The sequence below is a fragment of the Zingiber officinale genome, chromosome 9B (assembly GCF_018446385.1).
Source record: "Zingiber officinale cultivar Zhangliang chromosome 9B, Zo_v1.1, whole genome shotgun sequence".
In the NCBI taxonomy this organism is placed as follows: Eukaryota; Viridiplantae; Streptophyta; class Magnoliopsida; order Zingiberales; family Zingiberaceae; genus Zingiber; species Zingiber officinale.
The window spans coordinates 76,745,902-76,764,716 of record NC_056003.1 but is presented as its reverse complement, the minus strand read 5'-3'; the positions used below and the strand labels follow the sequence as shown (position 1 = coordinate 76,764,716).

Below are 18,815 nucleotides of genomic sequence, written 5' to 3'. Positions count from 1 at the left end.
TCCCTTTAATAGATGACTGAAAAAATACACTGACCATTGTACATTGTCTTGTTCCTTCACTAATACCACCCCCACGGCCACTAGAAACCCAGAGCGGCTCTCCTGTAATAGGTTTAAATAGAGAAGGCAGGCTCTCCAAATACTTCTTTAGCTCTTCAAAAGCTCGTGCGCATTCTTCATCCCACTGGAATTTGGAGGCTTTTCTGAGCACCTTGAAGAAGGGCGCTGCTCTGTCTGCTAACCTGGAGATAAATCTAGACAGGGCTATTATCTTGTCTACCAGCTTTTGTGATTCCCTCAAGTTTTGGGGGGCCTTCATATCTCGGAGCGCTTGGACCTTTTAAGGGTTGGCTTTAATTCCCCTCTCAGTGACGAGATAGCCCAAGAACTTTCCTCCTTTGGCTCCGAATAAACACTTTAAGGGATTCAATTTTATTCCATACTACTGGAGGGTGCCACAGGTCTCCTCCACATCAGCTATCAGATTTGCAGCTAAGAGAGACTTGATGAGTATGTCATCTACATAAACTTCTACATTGTGCCCGGCCTGCTCCCGGAAGATCTTGTCCATCATCCTTTGATAGGTGGCTCCAACATTCCTGAGCCCAAAAGGCATGACAGTGTAGCAGAAGGTACCATCTGCCGTGATAAAACTAACCTTCTCTTGATCTTCCACGGCCAAGGGGATTTGATGGTACCCCTGATAAACGTCCAGCATGCAGATTCTTTCACAGCCGGTAGTTGAGTCCACCAATTGATCGATTCTAGGCAAAGGATAACAATCTTTAGGGCTGGCTTTATTGAGATCCCGGAAGTCTATGCAGACTCTCCACTTATTGTTGGGCTTCGCCACTAAAACCATGTTAGAAAGTCAGGACGGGAACAGCACTTCCCTAACGTGGCCTGCTTTCCTGAGCTGGTCCACTTCAGCTCGGATGATTTTATTTTGATCGACAGAGAAGTTTCTCTTCTTTTGCTTGACGGGTCGGGCGTCAGGCAAGAGATGTAACCTGTGTTTTGCTACTTCAGACTTGACCCCTAGTAGTTCTTCAGTGGACCAGGTGAAGACATCCCTATTACGGATCAAGCACTGGATCAAGTCTTCTTTCAGCTCGGGCGGCAGGTCCCCGGCTATGCGAGTGAGAGTCTCCAGGCGCTCAGAATATAATTGGATCTCTTCACAGGGGATGGGCTCTTCCGCTATAGGCATAGGCTCCTTCTGAATGGCATGAACAACCCCGTCATGAGTCCTCTGCGCCTTGTGAGCCTCGACCTTGACCATGTCAATATAGCATCGCCGAGAGACCTTTTGCTCCCCTCTAACTTCACTGACCTGCTCTCCAACGGGGAACTTGATCTTCTGGTGGAAGATAAAGACGGCGACCCTGAATTCATGCAAGGCTAGTCGGCCTAAAATAACATTGTAAGAGGAGGGCGAGTCTACCACGATAAAGGTACTCCTCCTGGTTCTTATTAGAGGCTCACTTCCCAAGGATATGGCCAACTTGATCTGGCCCATGGTTTTTACTTCGTTGCCAGTAAAACCATATAAAGAAGTGGCCACCGGCTGAAGCTCGCTAGCGTCGATTTGCATTTCTTCAAAAGCAGATATGAATAATACGTTGATAGAGCTGCCAGTGTCAACGAAGACTCTGGCCACTCGACGATTGGCAATAACAGCCTTGATGATGAGGGCATCATCATGGGGCAGCTCCAGTCCCTCCAAGTCTTGGGGCCCAAAGCTGATGACAGGGCCAGCATCTTGCTCTTGGCTACACCCTACCGCATGAATCTCCAATCGACGCTCATGGGATTTATGTGCCCTACACGAATCCCCGTCGGTGGGTCCTCCGGAGATCATACCAATTTCTCGGATGGCTGTGTTTCCCCTATTTTCGACCTCCCGAGCTTCTCCTGGCTCCCCAGTGTGCCCTTAAGGCGGCATGTTGGGTCCTCCCTGATCTGCTCAGGGTCTCCCTGCTTGTCCTGCCGAGTTGCGTCTCTGCTCAATTATTCTTTGGATCTAAGGAGCTAGCTCTGGAGGTGGCAGGCCCAAGTCAACGGTACGACGGGAGTCTCGAGCGAATTGCACACAATTGCTGATGGCATGCGTGTGCGACCGGTGGTAAGTACAATAACGTGGTCCCCAAGGGCCAGGTCGGGGGACCTGGACTGCTGCTACATGCGGGCCCGACCGAACGTCGTGACCGGGGTGGAAGGTAGGTCTGGCTTCCCGAGCACGTGGAGGGAGAGGCTGAGCAGGCGGTTGAGGTGCTCTTCTCTCTGGTCTGTTAGTAGAGGGAGGCGGTTTGTCTGCCTTCCTTCGAGCCACCTGTGCCTCCTCTACGTTGATGTAGCTGGTCGCCTTCTCAAGAATCTCATCGAAATTCCTTATAGGATTCCTGATGAGATCTCTAAAGAACTCTCCCTCAGTCAGCCCATGAGAGAAGGCGCTCATAAGTATTTCTGATGTGGCCGAGAGAATATCCTGGGTCACTTGATTGAAGCGCTTGATATAGCTCCTCAATGGTTCAGCGGGCCCTTGCTTGAGAGCAAACAAGCAATGGTCCATTTTTTGATACTTCCTGCTACTGGTGAAATGGCGCAGGAACGCGATCTTGAAGTCAGAAAAGCAGGTGATAGACCCATGCGACAGTCTATCGAACCACTTTTGGTCAGAACATGATAGAGTGTTCAGGAACACTCGGCATTTAACGGCATCGTTGTATTGATGCAGCAGAGCCACGTTCCTGAACTTGCGGAGATGGTCTTCAGAATCTTTACTGTCATCGTATTCCCCGATAGCAGGGGTCGGTACCCTTTGGGTAGCCTCTCCTCCAAGATTTTGGAAGAGAATGACACTTTCTCTTCCAGTTCTGGCCGGCGTTCTTCGCGCGGGATGATAGACTTCCCTCTGTTCGAATCCTTGGGCAAAGAACTCTCAGCTACCGAAACTTGTGGCTCCTCCTTGTGGCTGTAGCATCCGGGGTATGGTTGATGGTACGCCTGGCCCGGCTCTCTATAGAAGGCAGGAGGAAATTCCAGAGGTTGTTTCCTCTTGGACCCCCGGTCTGAAGCGTGAGCCGGTTCTTAGGAAACCTCAGGTAACATTTTTTGTCTAGATGCGGTAGTTTGTTGCTTTTCGGAGGCCGCCCGCTTCTTAGCCTCTTTGAAGAGCTCGTATTCTCCTACGGTCATGGTTACGTTGATTCTACCCGAGTCCTCCATCGTCACGTTCCGGAACAGGTAGTTGTGTTCCCACAAATGACACCAAATTTGATCCCGTCCGGAAGCTGAGTCGGACAGAGGCGGGCCGCGTTGTAACTGGTGTTGACGGAAAGTCGTTATGTCAGACTCTCCGACGCTCAAATCAAGCACTTTTGCCGCAGAGACATAGAGAAAAGTACGAAAAGTAAAAATGAGAGTAAAGACGAGTGAGCGTACCTACGTAAGGGGCAAAGCTTCCCTTTTTATACTGCAAGGGATGCTTCTGGAGTCTGACGGGTGTCAGGGAATGTTGGATGTCAGGCTTTGTCTAGCGGTGAATGACACGTGGTGTCCTCCTATAGGTCTAGGAAGGAATCAGCAGGTGGTGAGCACCAAACCGTTAGCATATTCTCTAACAGACAGTGATTATTCCCTAACAGATTGTTACGATTCCCTAGCTTACTTGTCGTGTAGTGTATGCTTGCCCCGATCTATTAACCCTGGATTGGGCTCCTGTGCCTGCCGACCTCGCTTTGTGGGGTGTAGACCTATATTTCCTAACCTGCGTTTGCCGCTTCACAAATCCAGATCTGTACACCAGCCCTGTCCTGCGTGTCCTGTCTTGTGAACTCCTGACCTGCCTTACCTTGTATCATGACTTGTATGTCTTGGCTTGGTTCCACTTATCATGCGTCCCGACCTGTACGCCTCCGTCCGATTCCATCTGTCCCGACCTGTACGCCTTAGTCCGATTCCATCTGTCCCGACCTGTATGCCTTAGTCTGATTCTGTCTGTCCCGACTTGTATGCCTTAATCCATGTGTCCTATGTCAGAAATCCCGACCTGTATCCTTAGCTAGTCCATCTCGACCTGCACGTTTTGGTCCCTGTGTTCTATGCCAGAAGCCCTGACCTGCATCCTTAGCTTGCACATCCCGACCTGCACGCTTTGATCCAGGTCCTGTGCCACAAGGCTATAAATCCTGACCTGTATCCTTGGTTGGCACATCCCGACCTGCACGCTTTGATCCAGGTATCCTGTGTCGCAAAGTTATAAATCCTGACCTGTATCTTTGGTTGGCACATCCCGACCTGTACGCTTTGGTTCCTGTGTTCTATGCCGCAAGGCTATAAATTGACCTGTATCCTTGGTTGGCACATCCCGACCTGTACGCTTTGGTCCAGGTATCCTGTGCCGCAAGGCTATAAATCCTGACCTGTATCCTTGGTTGGCACATCCCAACCTGTGCGCTTTGGTCCCTGTATTCTGTGTCGTAAGGGTATAAATTCTGACCTGTATCCTTGGTTGGCACATCCCGACCTGTACGCTTTGGTCCAGGTATCATGTGTCGCAGGGCTATAAATCCTGACCTGTATTCTTGCTTCCGAGTTCCTACTCGACGCGTAGGTCTAACCTCAGACTAGCACTTGTGCCTGACCAAGATCATCTTGTAACCTGACCCTTTGATCTCCACGTAGGCCGGAATCTTGACTTCCATGTAGGCCAGACTCTTGACCACCACGTAGGTCTGATTTCTGACCGCCATGTGAGCTTGACTTCTGACCATCAAGCAGGCTTGACTTCTGACCACCCCAAGGGCTTGACTTCTGATCACATCCACTGTCCGACCCTACTATCATGCACCGTATCACTTATCTTCTTGGAGAATAAAACCACCGTTTGCCTCGAAGATCTGGATGCAGCCCTAAGGAAATCTTCACCGTTATTAGTGAGAAACTTTCTACAATAATGTAAGCTCACAGTAGTTCCATTTTGGCTACGGTTGTTGATGTCATTTTTGTAATGCATCAAAGAATTATTCTCTTCAGAACAAGTACTCTTGCAATTCTTATGTCAACATTTGCCAGCATCTTGATGCACAACCATCCTTCAGATCTAGGATTACAAGAACAAATCTAGTCTATGTTCAAAAAATGAGTATTCAGCTATGTACTGAACGATGTAGCTCAATTCATTTACCACCAACATAGAATGCAAGCCTTCTCTCCTCAAACGAATACTCAGTTTCATCCACAGGTGCTACTACCTTCACCAGAGCTTCATTGAAAAGGCAGGTTGGGGCAGGTGTTGTAGCCACATGCATTAGCACTGCTGCAGCTGTCGCTGGAGTTTTTGGGGTCGGGGACAGCATTGCGTTCGGGATCTTGTTCTCTTCTAAAGCATTGGCAATGAGGGATTTAGATGGCGTCAATGGAATGGAGTTGACTGGAGCTACGGGCGCGAAAGGTTTGCGTTGCACTCCTTGATATGTAGTCATGGCGTTATTATATGACAGCTTCTTCACAGGAAGGCCAGCAATATCTAATCCCTTTGCACCTACAAGAACTTGAAATTTAAAGTCTGGATTTGATGCACTTGTCTGAAGAATTTGAGTTATTGGAAGTAAAGAATCTAACCGGGAGAAAGTGTACCGAGATCATCTGTCATCTTTACGGAGCGAGTGGACTTTGCAGAATGCATGTAATCAGATTTAGGAGTCTGCAATGCTGCTGCCCCACCAAGAGATAGCCTTCGGTTTGGACCTACTTTCTTGGCACTTTGAGGCTTTGAAGGGCTTGGTTTTGAACCGTAGAGGGCTTCCTGCTCAGCTATCAGTTGGCCTTGGAGTTTCTTCTGATCCTGAATGAATTAAATCCAATATCTTAATCCAAAGCCACATATTTATTCTAGCCAACTTAATATAGTTAAAAACACTTGCCCTTTGCCTCTTCCGCTCTTGCTCTTTCTCTTGCCTAACTATGGCGTACTTTTCCAGCATCGAAAGAAGCCGCACCTAGATATAGAAAATCAGTTTTGTTTTTTCGTCAATCTATTAACTGATTCACACAACAGACCACTTAATGAAAATGCTCACGCCATCATATGTGAATCCAATGGCTCTTTCCTTCTCCCACTGTGTAATTTTGGCTACCAAAGTATCTACGATTCCTGCTCAAGATAAAAGTTGCAATTTTATGTCCGCCAACTTTTTTTTTATAATAGATGTTTTCTTTCGATGTTTGTGTTTATAAACTACCTGGAATCTTGTTAACTAGAGCACGAGCTTTCTCAGCACGCTTAAGCGTTAGATGTGCACCCCTTCCAGCATTGTATCGATTCTCATCCTACAATAAGTAGATCGCACAAAAGATATAGAAGTCACATGGTATAAGGCTAAACGTTAAAGCTACCATTCGAATAATATTTCAGACCCTATTATACTCCTCCAACCATGCTTCCTCCTCGCATGCCGTTAACCATTTTTCTACTCTTTCAAGAATATCTTTCCTGTTAAAAGCTTCCTCTTTAACTGTTGCTATTTGGCACCCTATCTGTTCCAAAACTAAGCAAGCATCAATAGCTCCTGCAAAACACCAAAAGTGACGTTTAAACTGACAAAGCCTATTTAATTCAAAACTGGAAAATGCAGGAACATTATATATACCAGATTCAATTGCACTAATTGCAACTTCAGCTCCATTTTCTGCCTCAACCACCAAATGAGCTCGTCGACCAAGCTCTTTGAGTTCTGCTTTTTTCCTCAAGATTAGTTCTTTCATCTTGATTACTTTTAGTTGTTCAAGCCTCAAAACCTCTGCTTCCACCTGCATATAACATAATTCTTCTATTGGTAATATCCAACCAAACACAGGACCAAGGAGGAGTAGACAAAGCAATCCGCTAGTTGGATGACTCACACAGCTAAGAAAGTTCACTGAAAGAGTATTAGCCTCAGTAATTTCTTCTTCTGAAGCAGCTATGTTGCAGGCAACGTTCTGAAAAAACTGTTGCTCTTCAATAGGCGTATCCATCAAATTCCATAACTCCAGCATTGTAGATGCAAAATCTTGAAGCTGCAAGATATTGGTATATGGGTTCATATTATGGTAAATTTCTGAGATACTGTACTCAATGCATGGTTTACCTTCTGCATCCTCTCTATCTTAATGTCTCTTAATCTGCCAATGGCAGTAGCAAGCCTTTCAATTGTGGCACTGCAGACACTCTTGGAAGCTTTAGCATCATCTAAACTAGGGTGTATCTCTCTTATTGTTTCTTTGAAATCAACACCAAGAACAGAACATAAAGCATTCAGAGTTGACAAGTGATCCATGATCTGTTTCAAGCGGTCACTCTGCAGCAGCCAAATGTTTTGGTTAAAAGGGCAAATCTGCAATACAAGTATTCAATAGAATCTGTGACAAGAGAGTAATTGAGTTTCCAACCTTCTCCTTTTGCAGCGACTCTAGGTATCTGCACAATTCTTCAAGCTTTCTAATGGATAAATCAGATTCATCAACAACATGCCTCGATGGGTTGTACTCAGTAGCCATGATCTCAACTGAGATATTTCTTATCTGTTGCTCTACTTCTGAAAATTGATTCAATCTCTCACCTTTCCTCTTTCTCATCTCCTCTAGTTGCGGTGTTATGGACTTCAGCTCCTCTTTTAAACTGCCTACTTTTTGAATGGACTAGGAAAATAAGTATGATTAATATCGTCTTAATAAGGTTATGGACACCAAATAAAATCTCTCTCAACCGATAAAAGCAACTTCAATGTGTGAGCTAGATTTTTCCAAATAGTTCTTGGAGTCTTTTCTAGAATTTGAAGCTCAATGAAAAATAAATGCTTATTTGACAACATGGACAATGACCCACCTGCCTCGTGTGAACTGGCGGCTCACCCATTGAAGAACATATGGTTGCAAGCTCAGCTTCAGAGTCAGCAATTGCTTGTCGCAGCTGAGCCCTACAACGGTTAGCCTGATCAACCTTTCTTCTATACACCTCAAGGCACTCCCGTTCTAGTTCAAGTAGCATCTTGTCCCTTTCTGTATCAGTCTCACCTACCTCGTCCCATATAATCTAAAACGATAATAGCTACATTAATATCTGAGAAACTGGTTTGCTTTTGACAATAAGCAAGATGCTGCACGAAATGGACAATTCATTACAAAAACTATGCCAGACAGCATTACCCTTAAAAGCAACACAGTAATTGATCGCAATGACTGCCTACTAATTGTGAAAATGATGGAGATAGATGCACTGGCTTACATAACTGTTTTATTACCTCCTATTTCTTATGTAAAGATTTCAATATCGGCATATAGTAAAGGTTAGTGGATCTAGTAGCGAAAACCTGAAGCTCGTATAGAAGAGATCCACATGTTGTCTCCAATTGTAATAGCTGATCGGTAGATACACGAGCCATATTAAGTTGGCCAACTTGAATCTGCAAAATGGATACTTAATGTTAGCATTATAAAGGGAAAGTAAACCTAAACAAGGAAAACCCAAGATAGTATTAGCAATTGTCGGATCTGGATTTGGTCTTCTTTCTTGCATATACCTAAGTGAAATGAAATTGAAACAAGATATTAAGTTCATTTCCACTTGAAGTTTATTTGTTCAAAAATATATATACAAATATATTTTGGTAGTTTGAGGTTTAACAATACATTTTTTGCAATACCACCTATATATACACAAGTTATAGAATGTTGATGCTCTTCTTATGATTCACCATATTAAATTTCATTCAATATATCATTTGTTTAATTAACAGGAAAGATTTTCTAACACAACAAGAAACTAGAAATCAGGTAACGCTCAAGGATTAACATATTAGGCACTTTTAATTTAAGTAGGACGTAAAGATTTTCTAAAATACTAGTGATATAACCTTGTATAAAGTGTTGAATAGTTGGGCAAACACAGTTTGATAATGATGGTAGCATAAACACTTTTCAAAATTATCTAAATGAATATGACAGCTAGTAGAAGCAGCAGAACCAATAAATCTATCATTATCATGCAAGTTGGCAATAGCTTACCACACAAAAATATCATGATTTGAAAGACATAAGGATGAGAACCTATTTGCAACCAACAACAGCTCCTCGAAAGACAAACTAACAGCTCATGTCAACCAAACACTCATCTCTATACACCAACACCAACCAATTATAACAGACGTAGAGCCACAAGCAACCAAACACTCATCTCAAATATAGAATCTCATAAATTATAATTTTTATTGACTCGAAACCACCCCTGTTATAAAACCAGGGAAGAAAGACAACCAATTTCAGCCCAAGAAATGTACAGGCATATAATACTTGATTTAAAGAAACAAATGTAGAAAAGCCTTCCTCAAAAATAAATCTAAGCCAAAATTCCCCTAAAAGTCTTGGTCTTCACGCCTATAAGTCAGATCTTAACTAGTCTCTGCCAAACAGTCGCCGCTCGACTTTGAAACCCTAAATCAGCCAATACCACACATCAAACACTATCAAAAACAGAAATAAAAAATAATTAATCGATTATAATTAAATCAGATCTGATCCCAGACACACATCCCTTCAACACATCACTTCCCTCAAATACACAAAATTGCAACAACGAGGAGATTGAGGAATCCAAATAATTTGAAGCTACAAAAAGGAAGGAGAGTTAAAGACAAGATGTTTACCGTCGTTTCAATAACTCAGCGCAACAAGTTCCCAGCTTCAAACCCTAGGTCTTCTTCGATGGAGAACCGGCAGGAAAGGAAGAAGAGGGAAGAACTCGCAAGAGGTGACCACTGCTGTGGGTTAATCCAAATCAGAAGAGGAGGAGGAATAAGGTGGTTTCAATAAGTGGAAATCAAAAAAGGGAGAGGAGGAGAAAAAGAAGAGCCTGGAGAGATTCAAAATCAAACGGAGAGCTTTCGTGATCGAGGAAGTTGATCTTGGCCGTTGAATTTGAAAGGGACGGAGATAGATTAAGTACCGTTACATGATGGGAAAGGATCCATCGTAAGGGTGGGCTGGTAATTATAGTGATGAGCAAGCCCTAATGAATACCTTCCATATGAAACGGGGCAGTAAATTTGTGTAACGGATTCGTCGCAAAGCAATCAACGGAGAAGAGAAGGAAGGAATCAAATGGAAAGACAATGACGGAGAGAAGCAGAATGAAAATAGTCATATATTTTTGACTTTATTTGTAATGTTTTTATTTAAAAATTCATTTATTTTTAAGACATTGAAAATTATTTCGTAGAGCATACTTAATTTAAGATTAAGTGGATAGATTATGATATATTTATTTTGTTTAACATAATGAATATTATAATCAAGTATCTCATAGAAACGAGGGACATATACATATGCATGTCCGACTTAAGACATGCGTCATAAGTCATTAAAAAAAATAATTAATCAAGTTGGGTAACGTCGAGTCTGGGATGATCGATCCGGTCCCACGAAAAAATTATATCTAGGACCCCAATAAAATTGGTGTCATTATTATTAGAAATCTTTGAATGAATCATTATTATTTTTATAAAATCTTTACTTGCTAAGCCATTAATTTTAAGTTAACATTTCATCATACACGCATACATGCTGCTTTGATTTCCACCCTAATCCAATGAATATCAAGTCATGTGTTCTTTGTCTATGGTGTTTGACTGCCTATGGCATTTGGCTTTCGTTCTAGGGTCTAGACCTCTTATTGTATTGTTCTATTCTTCTTCTCGTGAGAGAGAGGATTCCTCAGCCTTGGAGGGTGAAGGATATCTATGCCATTTTGCTAGGAGTAACTGCAATGTAGTGATAGGTAAGAGATCTGAGATACTGCATATGTTGTTGTCTATTTTGTTTTGTTCTTCTTAGCTCTTTTATTCTTTCTAAATAAGAACATTAACTAGTAATTTTTGCATATTGCCACTTTTTTATTTGAAAGTTCATCATGTGTTTGTCATAAAGTTTTTTTTGATGGATGGATCATATGTAATAGATTTTAGTGTCATTTATTTCCATGTCAGCAATCTAACTTGGCATGTGTGATTTATTTCTATTTTTGATTATCTAGTCAGGAGAATTGTTTATGGATATTATATGACAGATTATACTACTTAAAATGGATCCAAATAAAATTTAATATTTTTTATTATTATATTTGCAAGTAATAGTTGAATTTTAAAATATCATCAAATTTAAATCAGGTTTGATTATTCACTTAATTTTAAATAATTTTATTTTGATAAAATGGTAGAACCTTATATATTTTTATTATTATTATTTGAATATAAATATATCTATTAAAAAAAAATATGATTCTATATATATAAAATGTATGAAAAAAATAGAAGAATTTATTCGGTGTACTTAATAGATTTATTACTAATATTCAAAATCAAAACTAAAAAAAATACAATTGAAAATTTAAATGAAAAACTAATTGAATATTTCAAAATATATATGATCTACCACAATGAGAAAATATAGATACAAATTTAATAGATTTATTAGTTGAAAAAGGTCCAACTTGAGAAATTAATCTTCCTTTTTCAAACGATAAAAATTCTAAACATTCTTCTATGAGTCATTACATTGAAAAATTATCAAATGGAGAAAAATATGTTAGAAAATGGCTAATATATTCAAAATAATTAGATAAAGTATTTTACTTTTATTATAAATTATTTAGTCAAAAATCAATTACAATTCAATTAGCAAACGAAGGGTGTTGAGATTGGAAAAATCTTAGTGTCAAGCTTAAAAGTTATGGAACAAGCCGTGAACATATTATAAATATAAATATTTGGTTTGATATTGAAATGAGATTGTTTAAAAATAAAACAATTGATCAAAATTTATCAAAAAAGATAAATAAGGAAAAAAAATATTGGAAGAATATATTAATAAGAATTATTGTTATAGTTTAAAAATCTTGCAAAAAATAGTACAAATGAGAAATTTTATCAAGATAACAATTGAAAGTTTTTTGGTTCAATTGAAATGATTACTTAATTTAATCCTATAATCCAAGAACACCTTTAGGGTGAGTTTGGTTCAAGTCATCATGTATAACTTTGGTTATGTGATTACTAGGTAATCACATAACTAAGGTTATGGGGAATAAGACATAACCAAATGTTGTTTGGTTTAACCTAGGTAATACAACAAAAACTTGTTTGTTTGAAGGTTTTAATGAATACTCTAGTTTAATATTTTACTATATTACCCTTAGTTACAAAATCAACCATACATATTATTATTACTATTATTAGTATTATTATTATTATTATTATTATTTAACTTTAGGTTTTTTTATGTTTTTTACTTTTCTTTTTTCTTATATATATTTTTTACGTCTTTATGTGTGTTTTTTATTTTTTTTTTAATTTTTTTACGTTTTTTAATTTTTAAATTTTTTAATTTTTTAATTTTAAAAATTTTTACTTTTTATTTTTTTACTTTTAAATTTTTTATTTTTTCCCCATTTTTCATTTTTTTTATTTTTTAAATTTTTAATTTTTTTAAAATTTTTATTTTTTAAATTTTTTTATTTTATTTTATTTTAAATTTTTTATTTTTTTAAATTTTTTTTTAATGTTTTTGTAAATTTTTCTTTTTTTTCTTATCGGAGGGTAGTTTTGGTAAAAAAAATCCGTTAACCCCAAAATCAAGAAAAACCTTAGTTTTCTGAAGTTTTTCGATTTCGGATTGCATGACCCTTTTGCTGACGTGTCGGGTATCGAACAATACTCGGAAATCATTGATTACCTAAACCAAACAGGGTTTTTGTTGTAACGCCTGCCCTTCCACTACTTAGGGAGGACGGGGTTACTTGAACATGCATACGTGCATTTATAAATATAAAATCATGACAGCGGAAATATATATAAGAAAACTAACTACTGATCATGCTATCATAAAAGCATACTAATAAAACATGGCATGTGAGCTATAAAATCATGTAACATAATAAACGTGTCAACATGCTAGTGCATATAACTTGATTCAATATTTACAAGCAACATAATCATCTTACTAAAGCATAAAACATGAAACATAAGTTCGTATTAAGTATAAACCATCCAAAAGTATCTAGTAGGAAAAATAGTTCATAAGCAAAACTTAGAGAATGAATAAGTCTTGAAATATAAAATAGATCTTCTTTCCACCATGCCACTTCCACACACATCCTTGCCATTCTGCTGCTCCATTTAGTTTAGCCATTCTTTTCCTTTTTCTGCAGTACAAGGGAAATTAAACTATAAGCACATAGGCTTAGTAAGATCCCTTCCTACTCACAAAACCATAAATCATGCATTAATCATAAAGTGGTAACATGCTCATTCAACTCACATCTAGGTATGAAAAAAAAAACTTACATGCTAGCATAAAGTAGTGTCATACTCATCTTAAGCAAATCATAACATAGCATGTGAGAGCATAAGCATAAAGTAGTAGCATGATCATCTAAGCATCATAGACATATCTTCAATAGCATCTTACTAACTCATAGAGGAAACTATATAGCATGAACATGTAGATGCAAGATGTTCTTTTGAAAACATGTATCATGAAATGAGTATATGCCAAATGTCCTTTTGAAAACATATATTACATAAATACTTAAACATAATCTCAACATGAGGGTCCAGCTTTGTACCACATACATACATGAATGCGCGCATCCTAAGTAGATCCAAGGTAGCTAATCTTGAAACTACTAGGAACTAGGCCCGTTTCATTGACCATTGATCTAGGGGCAACTTAGGAGCCCATCCCTTTTACTAGGCCCGTTTCATTGACCATCGACCTAGGGGCGCTTAGGAGCTCACCCTTGGTACAAGCCATACAAAAGTAAAATAGCATACATTTTTCTTGTCATATCATAGCATATCATGTTCCTTGTCATATTATAGCATATCATATCTCTTGTCATAACATGAAGAGTGCTCTTAGTCCCAACTTAAGGGAAGCATCTCTTAGGCTATCATGAAGAGTGCTCTTAATCCCAACTTAAGGGAAGCATCTCTTAGGCTTTTCCTCATACATAAGCCTTGCATAAACATAACATGATGGCAATGAGTGCCCATAACATATAGCATATCATAGGAATCATATCATGGTGGCATAATGTGCACATAACATGTAGCATATCATAGAAATCATAACATGATGGCATAGAGTGCATATAGCATATCATAGGAATCATACATGATGGCATAAAGTGCACATAACATAATAACATATCATAGGAATTGTAACATGATGGCATGAGTATACATATCAAATAACATGGTGACATAAATTCATATTCTATCATAGAAACCTTAAGTAGCTCCTTGTCCTCATTTTTCTTATCTTGGTCGAAACATGTAGACATGAAATCATGGATTTTCAAGCAACATAAAAACATGGAAATCACTAACATAAGTTCTCATGGTACTAACATAACATATGAGACCTTAGAAACCCTAGGTAGCTCCTTAACCTCCTTTTTCTTGTCTTGGCCGAAGCATGAAGGCATGATTCTAGGTTTCTTTCAGCCACTTAAAGCATGAAACCTTAAACTAATATCATATAGTGGGTTACATATAATGAAGAATCATAAACAAGTCTTGTTAGGTTTTTAAACTTCCTCTAAACCCTTTTATCTTTACTTGGCCGAAACCCTAGAAGCATGGGTCTAGCTTTTTATGCAACCTAAAGCATGAAAACCCTAAATGAAGATCATCTTAGGATCGATGGACGCGGCTAGAGAGGGGGGGTGTGAATAGCCGCCCCAAATCGTTCGTTTCTTTCTACAAATCAAGGTTAGCGCAGCTGAAATAAACAATAGAAACGACAACGGAGAATAACAAACCTCAAACTCGTCGATGTAACGAGGTTCGGAGATGAAACTCCTACTCCTCGGCGTGTCCGTAAGGTGGACGAAGCCTATCAATCCGTTGGTGGATGAGTCCCCGGAAAACCGGCTAATATAAACTCCTTATGGGTGGAGAAACCTCGCCACAATGTTTTGCAAAAGCAATACAGGAGTAGAAAGCAGCAAGAAGCAAAATACAATACAAATGTATGAAACACCTTCGCTTACTTGCCTTCTCTTTGACTGGATGAAGCAGCAGCTTCAAGCGACGCCTACAACAGCAGGAACCCAGCCGAAAGGAAGCTCACGCGAAGCTTAGACGAGAGCTCAGCAAAGCTCAAGAGAAGAAACCAGGAAGAACTTGCAGAAGCAAGAAGAAATCCTGTAGAGTCGCTCGACTCTTTATATAGCTGAACCTGCAAACCTGTGAAGGCAGAAGAAGACACAGAAGACCGAGATCTAGCCGTTGTCACTCACAACGGCTAGTCCTGGACCGATCAGGCTCCAACCTGATCGGTCCACATTGTCCCTGATCGGTCTTAGGGACCGATCAGGCTAAGCCTGGACCGATCAGGCTATGACCTGATCGGTCCAGGAGGAGTCTGATCGGTCCCTTGGACCGATCAGCCTTTCTCCTTCTTCTCTTCTGTTTGCTTCCTGATCGGTCTTCAGTCCGATCAGATAATCCACAGAAGCATTCTGTTTGATTACTGATCGGTCACCAGACCGATCAGCCGTATCACTGGATCGGTCCCCAGATCGATCCAGAGCTTGGTTTTTCCCAAGTCTCCCACACCAACATCCGGTCAACCTTGACCTGTTAGTACATCATGCTTAGCATCCGGTCACTCCCTTGACCTGCTAAGACTCCCTACCGAGTGTCCGGTCAATCCCTTTGACCCACTTGGACTTTTCTCTTCGTGCCAAGTATCCGGTCACTCCCTTGACCTACTTGACCTTCTCAACACCAGATGTCCGATCACTCTTGATCCATCTGGATTTTCCCTTGCCTGGTTTCACTCACCAGGACTTTCACCTAGCTTCATTCACTAGGGTTTTCACCTGGCTTCACTCACCAGGATTTCCAATCTGCCCGGCTTCACTCACCAGGACTTTCCAACTGCCTGGCTTCACTCACCAGGACTTTCCCACTGCCTGGCTTCACTCACCAGGACTTTCACCTAGCTTCACTCACTAGGGTTTTCACAACTGCCTGGCTTCACTCACCATGACTTTCCCACTGCCTGACTTCACTCACCAGGACTTTCCCACTGCCTGGCTTCACTCACCAGGACTTATCCGTCTGCCTGGCTTCACTCACCCTGACTTTCCACATCCGGTCCAGAGAACGAGCTACCGAGCCCTCTCTGACTACAGTTCGGAGAACGAGCTACCGAGCCATCTCCGACTTCCCATGTGCCAAGCTTCCATACTTGGACTTCTCCGTGCCAAGTCTCCATACTTGGACTTTTCCCGTGCCAAACTCCCTGCTTGGACTTTTCACCATGCCAAGCTCCCTGCTTGGACTTTTCCCATGCCAAGCTCCCTGCTTGGACTTTTCCCATGCCAAGCTCCCTGCTTGGACTTCTCCGAGTCAAGTCAACTCACCTCGGGTCAACCAGGTCAACCTTGACCACGGGTTGCACCCACAATCTCCCAAGCTTGTATCCTTGTCAAACATCAAGATACAACTTTTCTGTTCACGTCAAACATTGTCAAACATAACTCGTCAAACATCAAAACACAACTCGAGTCTGGTCAACCAGGTCAACCTTGACCTAAGGTTGCACCAACAATCTCCCCCTTTTTGATGTTTGACAAAACCCATAATCAAACCCATAATCAAGTTAGGTTAACCCGATAACCTAACTTAGGTTTTCCAATGTTCTTCCCTGAACATTCTTTAGACATTCTCCATTCTCCTTTCTACTCTCCCCCTTTTTGACACACATCAAAAAGAGTGAATCAAGATCAAGAGTTTCTTCCTAATGAAAGTCCCATACCTTTCATTGAAACTCTTAATTTCCCCCTTGATACTAAGGTCCAACAATTAACTTAGTGATAATCCCATATCACTCAAGTCTTTAGGAGTAAAAACTCCCCCTAAAAGTCAACTCCCCCTTGACTAATAGGTAAAACTCCCCCTAAAGATCAACTCCCCCTTGACCATTGCACCAACAATGTCTTGGAGAGTTTCAAACCTTTAGAACTCTAAAACACCACTTCATAGCTGCAATTTCAGACAAACAGTCGAAATTCAGCAGGTTGGCACGCCCTGATCGGTCACCAGACCGATCAGGGATTCCCTGGATCGGTCACGGTGACCGATCCAAGCACCCCCGGACCGATCAGAATCCCCTCTGATCGGTCCACAGCTCTGATTTCTGATTTCTTCTCCCAAAATTCAGAAACATCTAGAAAATCACAGAAAATTCTAAAAATTGTAAAATTTTGAGGATACATTCCTCATAACATATACTATCATGGAAAAATAGTTTTCTATGAAAATACTTTCCATTTTTCAATCTTGATACAAAGTTCAAAAGTTTTTGAAATAGCTCAAAGTTAACTTATCTTTGTATCAACTTGTTCAATGATGAATGCTATCACTAGAAAAGCTTCATCAAGGTTTTTCAAATCAATTTTGAAATGATTTTAAACCATTTAATTTAGGACCACAATCTTTGGGCTAAATGTACATGACTTGTACATAAGCTTTCCCTATGATCCCCAATTTTGAATTAGGCTCATCTAGGTACAAGAGCTATGCACCTTGATCCTAACTCATGATCTTAATATCTCACACACATCTAAGGTGTATCAAAAACACATTCAAGTCAATTTTGATGTGAGATATGGATTTAGGTTAGCTTATTCTAAGTTCTCATGCATTTTTCTAAACAACAATTTGATCTCCATATCAAATTGTGTTTCTTATCCTTAATTCAAGTTAATTGATCATTAATGCACAAGATGATGACATGGCATATAATTTTATCATAAATGGAAACATGTGCCAATGTCATGATGTCATGGCATAAAGTATGAAACTTAAATAAAGCATGACATTTAACTAACCTAAGCATTATCATGACATTTCAAATGATCATAGATTAAATATGATGTCATGACATGGCATATGGCAAACAATATATGGCAAATAACATGTCAAGGTATAGAAAATACCTAATTCTAGCCTTAGTTGCCATTTTTGATAATTTCGATCATTTTGCCATAGGTTCTATATTCCTAAGTGTAATAGACCTAGCATCTTATACCAAAGATTTTTAGGTCACTATGTGCCAATTAGATTGACTCTAGAAAACTCCTCAAATTTGATTGGCACATTCTAATCACCTTAGGAATAATTTTCCATTTCATTTTCAAGGCTTGATTACACCTTGAAAATTCCTAAAGTGCCACCTTTTTCCATGATTAGGTTAACTACCTATTCAAGTAAGGTTGGCACACCCTAACTAATCTAGCGTGATGAAATCACGCTCCTAGGAACCCAATACCTATTGGAGCTCATTGGGTTCACTAAGTATTCACTAGGGATGACTTCCCTAGCAACCCTCCTAATGACCCTCCTAGGCTTTAAAGCCTTGGTCATTTGGGACTCATCAAGATCAACTCTAGGGGTGACTCCCCTTGTGACCTTGGTGATGGTCTTTCTAGCCCTAGATTTTGTTCCATAATCGAATGGAACATTATGATAAGTGGGCTTGACCACTTGGGACTTAGGTTTGTGACCCAAACCTCTCTTGTCCTTTGTCTTTGGTTTTTGACCCTTAGACCCTAGAGTTGACTTCTCCAAATTCTTAAGGGTCTTTTCTAGAATGTCAAGTCTTGACCTCAAGACTTGATTTTCCTTCTTTAATACCTCAAGACTTGATTTGTCATTTTTCTTTGAGGCATTCCTAGGCATGTGTCTAGTTGATTTGGGATTCCT

At 40.1% G+C, this 18,815-nt stretch overlaps 2 protein-coding genes across 4 annotated transcripts; both read right to left on the bottom strand.

The window, feature by feature from the left end:
• Window positions 1–442: 442 nt before the first annotated feature.
• LOC122023071 lies at window positions 443–1,861 on the bottom strand. The gene is made up of 2 exons (XM_042581164.1): window positions 1,011–1,861; window positions 443–764 (listed from the first exon to the last, which is right to left on the bottom strand). Exons 1-2 carry the CDS (start codon window positions 1,859–1,861, stop codon window positions 443–445), a joined length of 1,173 nt encoding a protein of 390 aa, XP_042437098.1.
• Window positions 1,862–4,994: 3,133 nt separating this feature from the next.
• On the bottom strand, window positions 4,995–9,870 carry LOC122022401 (65-kDa microtubule-associated protein 3-like). Of its 3 annotated transcripts, none has more exons than XM_042580387.1 (13): window positions 9,687–9,870; window positions 8,355–8,447; window positions 7,871–8,077; window positions 7,435–7,683; window positions 7,134–7,343; window positions 6,907–7,062; window positions 6,654–6,813; window positions 6,421–6,572; window positions 6,246–6,333; window positions 6,084–6,157; window positions 5,928–6,002; window positions 5,626–5,848; window positions 4,995–5,545 (listed from the first exon to the last, which is right to left on the bottom strand). In XM_042580387.1, the coding sequence occupies exons 2-13, from the start codon at window positions 8,424–8,426 to the stop codon at window positions 5,181–5,183; spliced, it is 2,031 nt and encodes a 676-aa protein (XP_042436321.1). In that variant the 5' UTR covers window positions 8,427–8,447; window positions 9,687–9,870; the 3' UTR covers window positions 4,995–5,180. The 3 variants fall into 3 exon arrangements, with proteins under 3 accessions (XP_042436321.1, XP_042436322.1, XP_042436324.1); XM_042580388.1 differs by having other exon boundaries at window positions 5,641–5,848; XM_042580390.1 differs by lacking the exons at window positions 8,355–8,447; window positions 9,687–9,870 and having other exon boundaries at window positions 7,435–7,667; window positions 7,871–8,000.
• Between the last annotated feature and the right edge of the window lie 8,945 nt (window positions 9,871–18,815).